General features: G+C 37.6%; 1 protein-coding gene across 37 annotated transcripts in view; it reads left to right on the top strand.

Annotated features, from left to right (window-relative positions):
- RBFOX1 (RNA binding fox-1 homolog 1) overlaps window positions 1-14,663 on the top strand; it is a 957,841-nt gene that overhangs the window by 838,711 nt on the left and 104,467 nt on the right. For 36 of the 37 annotated variants that reach the window (XM_074918958.1, XM_074918994.1, XM_074918967.1 and 33 more), the window contains one exon: window positions 11,643-11,786. In XM_074918958.1, the coding sequence (XP_074775059.1) occupies window positions 11,643-11,786 (144 nt within the window). The remainder of the gene's footprint in view (window positions 1-11,642; window positions 11,787-14,663) is intronic. The other variant, XM_074918956.1, reaches the window with a different exon arrangement.

Here is a 14,663-nt window from a genome sequence, read left to right as displayed (position 1 = left end):
TTACTGCTCAGACTACATGCACTTATATTGAATGTAATATCAGACGTGCAGAATTGGAATTGTGTAGGGGCTATACCGGTCCCATATGTCTGGGAGAAAAGAAAGGTGGGCTTCCTTGTCTGATACGAAACTTATTTAAGGCATTTATTGGAGACATGGACAGTGGATCGAGGCACCCTCAGCAAGTTTGCCCATGACACCGAGCTGTGTGGTGCAGTTGACAGACTGGAGGGAAGGGATGTACCATCCAGAGGGACCTGGACAGGCTGCAGAGATGGGGACTGTGCTACAAGTTCAGCAAGGCCAAGTGCAAGGTCCTGCCCATGGGTTGGGGCAATCCCAACACAAATCCAGGCTGGGCGAGGAGTGGATTGAGAACAGCCCCAAGGAGAAGGACTCAAGTGGGTCCAGAAGAGGCCAGAAAGATGCGCAGGGGATGGAGCACCCCCCTGTGAGGACAGGCTGAGAGAGTTGGGGGGTTCAGCTGGAGAAGAGAAGGCTCCGGGGAGACCTTAGAGCGGCCCCCCAGGGCTGAAAGGGGCTGCGGGAAAGGGGGGAGGGACTCTTGATCAGGAGGCGTAGGGGTAGGATGAGGAGTAGCAGTTTTAAACTGAAAGAGGGGAGATTTACATTAGGTAGAAGGAAGAAATTCTCCCCTGTGAGGGGGGTGAGGCCCTGGCACAGGCTGCCCAGAGCAGCTGTGGCTGCCCCCTCCCTGGAAGGGTTCCAGGCCAGGTTGGACGGGGCTTTGGGCAACCTGGGCTGGTGGAAGGTGGCCCTGCCCATGGCAGGGGGGTGGAACTGGATGATGATCTTTAAGGTCCCTTCCCACCCAAACCAGTCTAGGATTCTATGAAATACATCCATTAGGTTGTTAGAATTTTGGATGAGCTCATATAGAAGAGCAGCCACTCTTTTTTGCCTTTATTTCTAAATGCCATTCCACATGAAGCATTTGCTTTCTTAGGAAACACGATGTAATGAATGCTGCCTGTACAAAAGAATCGGGCTGGATGATCAGTCCAGCTTCATCACTTGGGTCACCGAAATGTGCAAGCTGAGTGTATGTGTCTCACATTTCATCTCAACTTTGAAGGAAGTATTTTAGTAATAATAATAGGCACAGTGGAACATCTAACGTACTTTTGCAGTAGTGAAATGGAAGAGTGGACTGCTCTTATGCACTGACTGGATGGTAGCCAGTGTTTTAGAGCCGGGACAAGGTGGGCTCCCAGAACAGGGACTTGGCTGCTCCATATCTTTTCAGAACTGTCTTAAGGTATGCTGACAAATTGCTTGGGTTTGTTTTCACTTGGTGCTTTGGATAGTAAAATGTTTTTGTAAAGGATATGAAAACAGGAACATTATACCTTTTGTAATCTAGGAAATTGAGCGAAACTAATGAGAATGGTGAAATTATTTTGTCAAGCGGATATATATATATATAATATTGGGGTGAGGTTCTGACCCAGCTGAAATAAAAGGGAATTTTACCACTGAAAACAAGAGGGTCAGGGTTTCCCCGGCAGGGTTTAAGTCTCACTGTCTCTGAAATGAAGCGTTCCTAGAGTACAGATACTCACGGCTACACTCAAAATTTATCGACGTTATCAAATGCAGTCCTGATTATACTATTACATTTCTTTGTGCATAGTGGCATGTCCCACATCTTTGTGCACTTTACACTAGGATCAGAACAAAGAACAGTGCACACTGTCTTACAGAATTGATTCTTTGGCAGATAAATTGATGCAGCGTGAGCTGCGTGCCCTACGGTGTGAGATACTAAGAATATTTTTATGTTTAGAACTAATTTGAAAAAATAATCTCACTTTGTAATACCCTGAAAGCAATGAGACTTTACTATTGACCTTTACTCGTGAGAAAAGGATAACAGAGGTGCAGTTTGCAGCTGACAAGAATAAAGTCACTGATACTTCTGGTAATGTTTATCTCAGCTGGAAAAGCAGAGTGATAGAATATTTTTCATGTGCACACCTTTGTGTAAACATTTAGGTACAAACAGCTGTATCTGCATAGATAAGTCCTTTTCCTCTACGTTGTTATGCTTCTGGGAAGCATATTGCAGGGCTGGGACTTTGCAGAATATAAATTTCTCAAGACCAGTGTGATGATTAATCAGTCAATCTACTTAAGAAAATAGGAAAGATGCAAGTCCATCGCATTTGTCAGTACACTGTTCGTAGGAAATTTGGGAAACAGTATTTTCAGAAAGCCCCCAGCTCAGTTTTAAATTATTCTCTTTGCTCACTTTTTAATGGAAAGGTAACTTTTCAGAATCTAGATTCTTTTTAAATGGAAAATGTGCAATATTATCTAAGGCAAGTGTGAAGTTGATTTACTATGCATGATTTTTTCAGTTCTTTGTACACATTCAGTATGGTTATATTTTTGCTCGGGACGCACATATATTTTTTTTCTGCTGAACTTTTCTCGATTGCTTTTTTTATCAGGTTTACAAATCAAATCAAACAGGTATATTGCAGAGCTCTCTGATATTATTTTCTGCGCTTATAGCACTATGTATTGAATTATGCTTGCTCATGTACTGCTGCTGCTATTCTCTCCAGATTGAGAGAGAATGACTGTGGGGGTTGTAAATTCACTTGGCTTCCAGCACCACTGGTTAAATCAAGAGCCCTATTCAGGCTAGAGAAGAGATAGAGCAAGTGTTCATTACACAAATCAATTTGGTCAAAAGTACAGCACAGTGGGTACTCAACCATTGCTCACATAATATTGTCAACTTAATCAAATAATGCCTCGAAGACATTCACAAGCTCTTTCTCTCTGAGAAATAACTTGATTGGTGCAGCAGGAAAAACAGGCACTGTTTTGAGCATTTTATTTTTTTTTTTAAATTTAATGTGCATTTTTTTAAAATTTAAAATTGTGAAGAGCTTTACCCTTGCGTATGTATACATGAGAAACTCAGCGTAGCAGCTAAGTTTGCCGTTGAATATATTTTAAAAAATAATCTATTGCTTTGCTTCTCTTTCTTTTCTTCCTGTGAAAATTTTACAGGTTATTCCTACTAGAATTACGCTGTTCTTCCTCTAGATTTGGTGTGGGTTTGAAAAATGTTTTTCGATGTGTACAAATTTGTACAAATACAAAATTTGTCTTTGTTTGCAGGTTATAGAAGAATGGTCAAGACTTGGCAAAGGTTTTTCAGTTTATTCTAGTACAACGTATTTTCAGTTTGTCCAGGAAGAGATAATAGGTTGAGTTCAATTTTAGGCATTCCTACTGTTTATGTTCCGTTTACTCTTTAAAGGCTGAGATTGAGGACAGGGTTCTTTTTGTAGTGGCGTGCAAACAGCTATTCTGTGACAGCATTTCATTACATCTAAAACAGGGTTTGAGGGCGAAAGATTTTTGTCTACACCACCATTGTTTTGTCAAAAATAAAAGCGATTGGTCAATGAGAAAGCATACAATTCCAGTGTAAGAAACATTATAGGACCAACTATCATCAATAATAGATGGAAAGAGATACTGAAAATTTGTATTTCCTGGGAAGGAGAATGGAATTGTTTTTTTCTGCCCAGACAGTGTACACAAGGCCCTCTCTGATTTCAGGTTCACTGAAAATCCTGGTTTATTGCATGTGGTGCCTTTGCCACAGGTGCTAAGGATGGGAGAGGACACTCTTGTGTCCAGTCAGGAGTAACCTGGGAAATGGGTTTGCGTTAAAGCTGGACGAAGGTTTAAAAGCGTACCATTTTTTTTCCCCCTAAAGGATATATTTCTGGGTGAAATATATTGCAAATTTGGATTAATAAAGTCTTAAAAAGGGGGGGGGGGGGGGGGGGGAGAATGTTTTCTCCAAAAAGGAAATTTTAAAGTTTATTTTATCCAGAACAACATCTCGTTTAGCGTTTTGCTGCTTCTTTCTTTCTTCGCTTTTATAAATATTTGAAATTCTTGGGTAGGAAAAAGCTATAAAGTCAAACGAAAAAAAAAAAATATTTGCTGCATAGTTTTAGAAAATGGTTCTTTTCAGTTAAATTACTACTCGTTGGTATATTAGAGTAGTTTCTTCTGATGTCAGAAATTTGTCGTGCAGCTTGATCCCGCGGCAGCACACCGGATCGTGTGTTCTTTGGTTGTGGGGTGGAATGATCTAAGATGTGTCGTGGTTCACTTGCCCCAAAAGGAGCAGCAGCTCTCAGAGGACCAGATACACTCCTCACAGGCGCTTCGGGTGTGCCACATGGGCCGCTGCCTCCGCTTGAGTCATCACTACAAACCAAATTGTGTTAGGAATCACGCATGCCTCTTGCCAGTTGCTAGAAGGAACTTTTTCAACCACTAAACTTCTAAAAATTTGCATCATAACCGCCACTCTTCATTTTCCATTGCATTTAACCTTCTCTCAGTGAAATCAGAAGCATTGGTAATCGTGACAGCTGTGGAAAAACTGGGCTAGCCAAAATAAATATATTGTGGTTTTAATTTATTTAAATAACTTGGCTTCAGTGTGAAATCTTTCAAGAACTTGAGTAAAATCTATTAAAGAAGAAAAGATTTTTATTTCTGGAACTGAGTTAAGGAGAAAACGAATTAGTATTTTGGTAAAGAAATTTTTTACAAAACAATAGGTTTTATTTTAACTGTCCTAATGATGGATTTGGTTAAAAAGTATACCATACATTCATACCGAAAGTATTTTACACGAAATAAAAAGTAATTTTCTGAAGCACCCTCTATGATTTGGGTTTGTTTTACCTAGAAGAATGGTTTCAATTTTAATTTATTCTACCACCTAAGTCTTCAGTAGCTCACTGAAGTAAAGGGAGTTTGTCTCAATTTATTTTTTCTCTATGTGAGAATTTGATCTGGGTTTTTTTATTCTGTATTTATAACTTTCGTTGTAAGTTTTAAGACTACTGGATGTTAAGATTCCTTAATATTTTATAATTGCAAATATGTGCCAGAATAGGAACCAGAAAGCAGTCTCTGTGATTTGACCAGAAATGGCAAGGAGTGTGACAGCTGTAGGTGGTGATATACTGAAAGAAAGAGAGAGAGAGAAGAGCAAATCAGTAAAAACAAATTCCTGTAAAATATGTACAAATATTGAAGGCAACTGAGACTCAAAGAGAAGTTTTATATCAGATATAACAGATTAGCTTCGGTAACAATGTTTTCTGAATGCGGACTAGCGAAGACTTTTGTGTGTCATTATTTCCCTGGGTATGTTTCGAACTGGCAGAGAATTACTTCAGATATTGTAATGAAACATCGTCTACAAGGGCATCTGATTTTAGTACTAGTTTTCTTAAAATCTTTGGTATTATCGTTTACACCTCCACACACTTCTGGAAGCTGATTTGATAATTTCAGGGATAAATATTAATGTGATCCTATACTTAGGCAGTATCATGAGCATCTCTATTTCATTTAAATTGGCTGACTCAAGAAGTCAGTTTCAGGATGTTTGTTTCTCTGAGGGGATAGATATATATCCTGGTTTGTTTGTTGTGGTTTTTTTTTTTTTTTTTGCGTTAAATAGTTTCTCTTCAATATTTATGAGATTATAACAACGCAAAACATATTTTTTATTAAAATGGAGCTATGTATGTATTGAATAGGATTGACAAAGGTCCAGAGAAAAGTGAAGTATAAAAAGAACTATCAAAGAATAATAATAGCATGACATAGGGTCTGAGAGAGTAATATTTATTCTCTGAAATGATAAATTAAAATTGACATATGAAGACATATTTCTGGGTAGAGATGTAGGCATGCCTCACATGATTTTCCCTGAATGTTGTCCATACTTAAATTAAATTTCACCAAGATTAAACTTGTTTAGCTCATATATATCGATTGAGTTAGAAATTATTATGGAAAATTGAGCATCTCAATTCTGTATGAAGTGCCTGCAGATGCAATCAACAGTCATTAAAGGTTTCAAGTTTCAGCAACTTATTTTAACATTTATGACATAAAACGGTGCTGGAAACTGCAGTTGTGTGCAATTGTGTATTAATAAATATCCATAGCAAGTTTGGGGTTTTTTTTCCATAAATAAGATTTTGTAGCAACGTCTGTCATTTTATAGTCAATGGGATGCCAAAGCTTTCATTCTGTGATTTCCTCCAGGCAATACTCATCAATAATCTGCTAAAATATGTAACTGTTTATTAGGTCTTTTTAAATTAGAAATACATTCTCAGCGGAACCAAAAAAAAAAAAAAAAAAAAAAAAAAAGTCACGTAGCAAATCAGTGGAAATGACCTTTCGGTGAAGATGACAAATGAGATCTTAAACCTCAGAGCTACAAAGTAGCCTGACACGGTGCTGACCGACATGCATAGGAAAGGAGGCAATCGGGAGTAATTTTCAAGGGTGCAGAGAACCTGCAGGTACCGTTGATTTCTTATAGCACTAAGTATACCTGTATATTATTATTATTATTAATAATAATAATAATAATAATATGTATTACCAGTGCTTCCAGCTCCCAGCGCGTTCATAGCTTTACCTGTTTAGAAAAACAGCTTCGTTTAAAATTATTTGAACTGCCTTTTTTTTTTTTTTTTAAATTTAATTAATAGGTTTAACAGTTATGAAGCGTGATGTAGGGTTCTAGAAATGTTTAGGAACTTTACAGTCTCATAGAAATTCCATACCTCAGGCTCTGTAAATGGAGTCAGTCTGTTTGGGGGGTATTTACTTATGCGCTGTGATAAACACTGCACAGTGTCGACACCTGCTCTGTACACTGGGACCACACTGGGGCCACATCGTACTCACATGATGCTGTTGTGACCAATGGACATAAAGTGACAGCAATCAAAATGGTATTGAAAATTCATAGCTGCAACAACTATGTGCCGTTGAAAAAAAAAGTTCTGAATCTTGATTGGGAAGAACAGACAAGGAAGGAATTGTTCCCTTGTAACTTAAAGGCGTGCCTTATCCAAGGTCAAAATTGTGGGAGACCCTTAAAGGCTTCTGGAGAGCTATTAGATGACATCAGATGACTATTAGATGACTTTGTTCTGAAAATTATCGTAGATACCCAGCCAGTAAGATTCAGTGGATGAGATCTTTAGTAGGCAGCCGGAGGTTCAGTACTAAACTAATGAATAATAGGGATTTCCAATAATTTGATGCTCTCTGCAGCCAGACTGCCCATTGAGTTCACTACTGGAATATTCTGGTTACAAGTTCTACAACTGAATGTACAAAAGGCAACTGGGAGACCTGTTTTTATGGAGGGGATTCGAGCCGGGACAGAGAAACTGATAGTTAATGCTGGGCTAGAGTAAATCTTTGAAAGTGAGTATGAAATGCAGCCCTGGGAAGAAGAGCAAGAGAACCTTCCTTCTTTGCATGGTTCCTCGCTGTAGATGTCAGCCTCAGCCAGGTGATTATTACAGTAATTTCCCAACTGTTAGAAAAAGTTGTCAGTCTCGAAGAAGAAACCAATTAAAGAATATTCAGGTAAGTTAGGTATGGTGGCTTTTTTTTTCAGTTAAGTGTTTCTAATTAACTCTATTCCAAAGTATTTAAAGATTGAACTGGTAATATTTTGGGAGCCATTAGTCTCTGCTACCTTGTGGAGAATGAGTAGAGGTGTTGGAGAGCTGGAGTATGGTAGACGTAATGCCAGTTTTTAAAGAGGAAAGAGAGAGTTATGTAGGGTAAAGGGATGTGCTGTCATCAGAGTTTCGGTCCTGGGAAAATACTGGGACACGTAAACGCACACTGCAATTTTTTAACACCTGAAAGTACAAGTCGGATAGCCATCAGCATGGATTTGTCAAAAAAGATGCAGCCTTTGCCTTCTACGGTGGCCTTGTGGAGGAAGGAAAAGCCTTGAATGTTATATTTTGCTTTTCGTAAGGCTTTGGCACTTTCACACAAGCTGGGAAATAAACATGCAGCTACAATAGGCTGGGTGGAAAACTAGAAAACTGTGTTTAAGAAGTAGCTCACTATCAAAATGAGAAGATTTATTAAAAGGAGTTCTGCAGGGATTTGTGGTGGCTCAGTGTTTTTCAATATTTTCATTAATGACCCGAGTGATGGAATAAGAGTGTATACTTATTAAATTTGCAACAATACCAAGCTGTGAAGGACTGCAAGCACATTGCAGGACAGGGTTGGAATTCAAAATAATCTTGATAAATTGTGGGTATTGTCTGGAAAAATAAGATGCTGTTCATAAACATCAAATGCAAGGTGTTTACACAGCAGTAACAAACTTCACAAATACAGCATGAAAAATCACTGGGTAGAGAGCAGTTCCATAAAGAAGATTATAATGGATTACAAGTTGTGTATGAATTTACATTGCCACCGTCTATAGGAAAAAAAACCCGGTACACACACAGGGAAAAAGAACCGCCAGATAGCAGATAATTCCAATGGTAAAATGTGTTGGATAGTTGGTTTATGAATTGTGATCTCTTCACAAAGTTGAATTCATGACTTTGATATGTGATGCTAACACATAAAACCACTTTAAAAACACTTTAAAAACAACAAAAAGATCGGGTTATATGTGAAAAAACCACACAAACTGTACCTCCTTCTATGTAATTTCTCTTCAATAATAAGGCTTAGGAGCGGTTTTTGTTTTTTGTTTTTTTTGCATAAAGCATAATAATTTGCTTGATTGAGTCAGGAGAGGGTATTGAAAAGAGACCAAACCTGAATAGATCAGGACTTGTACTGATTGCATACAAGAATTCCGGCATGTAGCGAGGCTAATGTCATAAGCTAACTTCAATTAATTTTTAAAGATATATCAAACACTGGTCTTTAGATCCTCTAGCAATGAAAATATCATCTTGAAATGTATTATTTATGTGTAAAGTAAATTGCATTATAGCTCTTCGAGTCCACGGGGCTTTGAAACTTTCCTTCATGGGATTTTGCAAAATCCAGCCTGTCCTGTGTGTATTTTACCTCCTTGGTGTTACTTGGAAGTTTTTGTATAAGCTTCACATTCCAATTTCAATTTGTAGTTATCCTTCTCCACATCTCCTAGATTTCTGGATGGTAATGTGCTTTGTAAAGAGAGTGTTACATTGTCGAGCCTTTGAATACTTTTTAAATGGTTTCGCTCTGTTAATTCTACCACAGACTTCTTTAAGGGCATTCACAGGTACGAATCTTTGACTGACTTTCTGAATTTTCTGGTTTTCAGTCCTCACTTCCTGAACTCTGAGACATTCTTTGCTGAAACTCTTAATTTCAGGCTTCTGTAAACAAAAATGGCAAAATAAAAAAGAACTACTCTGAAAATAACAGTACCTGGATTTACCCACTTCACCCATAATTCGTAGCTCCGTTTTAGCATCATCTTGAGAAACCTCACTGGCTTTTTGTTGGCAATATATCCGTTCAGCTTCTTCATACAGAATTTGCTCCTAATGTTTTGGCATGCTCATAGTGCATGGTTCAACCCTCCTACTCCTTGTTTCTCATCATTTATATTGATACAATGAACAGAAATTACTTTTTCCAATTTGCATTTATACAGTACTCTGATTATATAATTTCTTCCTGGGGCACCGTTTGTTCCTGAAGCTAAACAGCACCTTCAGAATTCTTGAATTCTCTTCAGATTAATCTAATCGACATTAAATTCTTCTGCAGTGTTGTATTTCAAGAGTTTCCAGTCCCTTATCCCCCACTTGCTCTCCTATACCAAATTTCCTTCATATTTCTCTCCTTGTGAGGCCTGAAGGTAGAAAGTAATCTCTGTGTGTCTAAGGATGGAACAGTTGCCTAAAATCTGAATTTTGAATTTTTGAGTTGGTTTTAGGTAGCAAGAGATTAGCATGGAGCATGTTTCTGTCTCTTAGCGGCTGTACACAATGTTTAGTATTTAAATCACTAGAAATTTCTGAAGATGCACTGTTTACTCTGTGGGACTCTGCCTTTGAGTTCAGGGAGTAGCAGATGTAGAGATGTGGTGGCACTGACTCAGCTTTAGGGTTACACTTGAGCTGTTCCCAGTGCCTTCTCTCGGTCACTTGAAAATCCTTCTCTAGTGCACACAAAAGTTTGCGTATGAGTACGGTCGTATCCCATGGAATGCTGGCACCGCTGATGAGCTGCTGCTGCTGCAGAAATTATAAGCAACTTTACTTGTAAAACGTTCTTAGCACAGAAGTATAGGCTGTACAGGAAATTGTAGATGTTTGTACTTAGAATTTGACAACGTTTGCATTTACTGGGGGAGATGATGTGGAATTTATCTTGCTAGAATTAAATTTACATATAGTTATTGCTGATGTAAATTACGTATGTTGTTTGAGTTCTTTCGCTTCCTTCCTTAACAGGCTTATTGCTACTAAAACTGTGTGGTAAGGTTGGTTTTATTTAACCTTTTTTATTTTGCTTAAGCTGTTGTCTCCTAAAAGAAATTTGATACCAGGAGGAAATGGGAGATTTCTTCTTTTCTTTTTTTTTTTTTTTTTTTAAATTAAAAAGTCAGAAAGACAAGCTGAACTGTGACATTAGAACACAAGAGAAAAATGAATGCTTAGAAGATGAATATACTCAGAAGGAATAGGAAGGACAGAGAAAATAGAACAGCAGTTGTAAAATAATCCTTGTAGTTTCATTCAGCTATTTTCTTTCCTCTTCTTTTCTTCCAGATCACCTCTACTAGTGCAAAAGAAAATAACTTATGCTGTTTTTACCTACCTATGCAAAATCTTTTTCGAGTGAATGTGTGCTTGTACATGCAGTGATTAATTAGGCACTGTATGATATGATTAAAGAACACAGATGACAAATTTCTATGAGATACTGATAGAGCAACATTGGTTATTTTTTACTTTTCGGCTGAAAGACATTATTTTTTTATCTAATCTCTCTGGGGGTTTAGAATTCTGTTTCTTCGTTAAATAGCAATACATAGCAATGTCCTTCAATTATAAAATAGTATTTTAAAACTAGGGAACAGTATCCCTGTAAGAAGTACCATGGTATGATCTTATTTTGGCGAGAAAGAAAAATCTATAAAACTTTGTTTCCGGGTCTCATTCCTATGTCAGGCAACCTTCATCACCAATTATACTTCTGTCCCCTTTCACAACTCAAGGCCTTTTCCATAATGGTGACCATTTATCTAGACGAAATGACCCTCTAGTGCCCATCAGCACTGCTTATGAAATGGCAGCTAGGGTGTGATGTGTTACCTGCCTCCTCTGTAGAAGTCCCAGTGGCCTCCAAATGGAAGTACCGATCCTATTAAGTGTAGAGCTTGCTTCTGCAAGTAGAGTTATACGGACATGGAGATTGGCCAACACTGGTGGAGGTTAAAGGGGTTTCAACGGTCGTACAATATAGGGAGATGTGTGTGTTCATGATTTCAAAAATAACTAAGAAAATTAACAAATAATAATCTTCCTGTTCAGTTTATTCCAAATATATATTAAAAATATCACTGAAAACATATGCTGTTGAGACAGATACAGAAATGGATTTGATTTTCATCTATTTCAACTTCTTTAGTAGCTTTGAGCAGATTTCACTCATTTTTAGTAATTTTTTTTTTTTTTTGAGAATTTAAGCCCACCTCTTCATCTTAAAGATGGCCGAAATGCTTACAGTGTCCTTTCCTTCATTTTGCTTTATCCTTTTAGCAGACAGATGATGCAGCACAGACCGATGGCCAGCAACAGACACAATCTTCTGAAAACACAGAAAACAAATCACAGCCAAAACGGCTTCACGTCTCAAATATACCATTCAGATTCCGGGATCCAGATCTTAGACAAATGTTTGGTGTAAGTACTCACAATTTATTTCTGGGTTTGTTGGTTTGGTTTTATATATATATATATATATATATATATATATATATATATATATATATATATTTGCATTGCAATAGTTACAGGCAACAGTGAGAGCAGTATCTGTGATTTAGGCTGTTTAACCATTTTCAGTAAAGATTCTCATTTGGTTTATTGATAAGTAAACATCTGATTTGACAGTCGCAAGTGGGAAAAGAAACTCTGCTGATTCTACTGTATGTGATACAGGTCGGTGTATTCTATGTATTGTGTTATTTTGTATTACATTCAGAAAAAGCTAAAATATTGAACACATCTGTATTCCTGCTGTTCACACCTGGATTTATATACCTGTGTTTATTGATTTTGGAGGGAATGGTGTAAAATAGCCAGTGCTTGGCCTCATGGGCAAGGGACCCAAATCTATAGAAGTAAGACACGGACTGAATTTAAGCAGAAAGTCCAGAAGTGGGAATCCTCACCCCTCCCCACAAGTATTCTAGGTCTGTAAGCTTCGAAAGCTTTTGCCAGGATTTTTCTGTAAGTCTCTCAATTTTTGCTTTTGCCCAGGCCATTAGCTACCTTCAAGTGCATTGGCTGTGTTTCACACATCTCATATGTGCCATCAATTCTTGGCTCATAACCATGAGAGGTTAGACTGGGTTTCTCCTCCCTGCTCCGAGAACTCTTAGGTTTATTTTGAAATGACACTAAATAAAAAAAAACAAAACCTAGAGGTAGTACTTGATCAGCTATCAGAACCCAGCTTTTCCAAGTGACTACTCAAGTGTTTGTGTTACTCTTGCTTTCTTATTCCTGACACACTAAAACTGAATTCTCTTCTGCGTTAAAAGTTTGTGGTACAGTGCAGCATCAAGTACTTCATGGCACTATACTTCTCTCCAGCTTTCATCTTCAGTTCAGATTTTTAAGTTCTTTTTAAGCCATTATGTTTTTCAGTATTTATTTCTATGAAGTGAAGGAAACAGTCACTGGAAAAAAAAATTGTGCTATAGTATTGGGAGATGAGAGTGAATGTTTTGCTGTATCTGACTTGCTACCAGTAACCTTTCCTAAACGCAGATTACAGCTCATCAGCAAAATAGCAGAAGGCATAATAATTAACCCTCTAGAGAAAAAATATGCAAATTTATTTAAATTAAACAAACCACTTAAAATAGATTTATTTTATTTGAAAGCACGTTAAATGAAAGGATTTTTTTTTTTTTTTTTGGAGGGATTGTAGTAATTTTTAAGTGAATAAAAACTACATCTCTTTTCAGTATTTCTAAGTTTTAAGTCTCAAACTTAACTAACACACACTGGAGAATGGATAGAGTTTTCCAGCTTTAGAATGACTTGGTAACAGTAGATTTAGTTTCTGGATTGATAGAAAAATACATTCCTGCAAGTGTGAGTTGAAATATCTGGTATGAAATACGGTAATGCTGCATCGTGACCATGTCATACCCGTAGCAGATGATCTTTGTACGTGGATACAAATACAGCAGAGGAGCAGTGTTTAAACATTAAAATACAGCAGAGGAGCAGTGTTTAAACATTAACTCAATGCCTGCTTATATGCTAAAGTTACAGTTAAAACATTAATTAGATGATGAATGCAAGAACATAACATAAGCCAAGGGATAACCAACGACGGTTCATTTTTCATAACCGATTTGAAACACTTTAATAAAGTAGAGAAAGAATACTGTCCTTTCTGGCCTGTAGTTATTTATTATACCTTAAGAGTGGAGTGTAGGCTCATCTCTGCAGTTCCTCGGACCCTTCTTGTTAGATTACTCATTTGCCTGCCTCTAATTTCTGCCTTTTTGTTTACCGTGTTGTGTCACTTATCAGTGCTAACACTGATCCGTACTGCATGTCAGCGACATGAAATAACAGAAACGACCCACCGACGCATTGCACTGTCACATCACAAAACGTGCCGTATCCGAAAGTGTCCTAATTAAACACTGCCTGAATCACGCATTTATTCTCTTGCTAAGTCCAATAGAGCCTTTTTCTTTGGGATAGCAACTGTGGTTGAGTTTGGTGGGTGAGAACAACGCCTAGATGATTGTGAGTGCTATTGTAAAGTCATTAGTCGTAACAGTTAGTTCTACTATTATAATAAAAATACAATTCTGAGCAGGGAAAAATCCCCAATGACTAAGTAAGCTTTCTAGTTTTCCAAATTATACTGTGGTAAGCAAGAATTGCTTAGGGAGTAACGGTCATCCCTTTACAGCAAGGGTGGAGGGAAATCCTCTCTCCTTGAAGCCAGCAACAAAACTCCCAACTGGTTTAATCTTACCCCGGTAAAGCAGAAGTAACCAAAATCCTTGACCCGACCTGGAAAGCAGCTGCAGAAAGTCTTCTGAAACGCAGGTTTTTCAGAGGGAGGGATGACCAGGGGGGTGGTAACGTTCATGCAGATGTTAATCCTGTGTTGTTACTAATGGTTATTACACTCCAAGCAAAGTAACTCGATAGTATTTACATGTGGGGGGAAAAAAAAAAAAAAAAAAAAAAAAAAAAAAGTGATGGGAGCTGGGCTGATCACAAGGGTGTGACTTACTCTGTGCAAAGATAAAGTGGGAGAAAAAAAGAAATTTGGGGCTTTTACTTCACTGTGATCACAGTTCAATGATGATTTCCTCCATGTCAGGTGTTTTCACTGAATTTAAGGTGCATAAATGCATATATGCAGTGATAGTGACAAGTGTAATGAGACGTGCAATGTTGTTTAGTATTGATCTGGCTCCTCTTCAGTGTGTCCTTTTTGGTGCTCGATTACCTTTGATTTTATATTCTTTACCTTTTTTTTATGTGGTCCACCATTTTATGAAACAAACATTTGTACTA

The sequence above is a fragment of the Athene noctua genome, chromosome 15 (genome assembly GCF_965140245.1).
Source record: "Athene noctua chromosome 15, bAthNoc1.hap1.1, whole genome shotgun sequence".
Classification (NCBI taxonomy): domain Eukaryota; kingdom Metazoa; phylum Chordata; class Aves; order Strigiformes; family Strigidae; genus Athene; species Athene noctua.
This window is presented reverse-complemented; position numbering and strand designations above follow the sequence as displayed.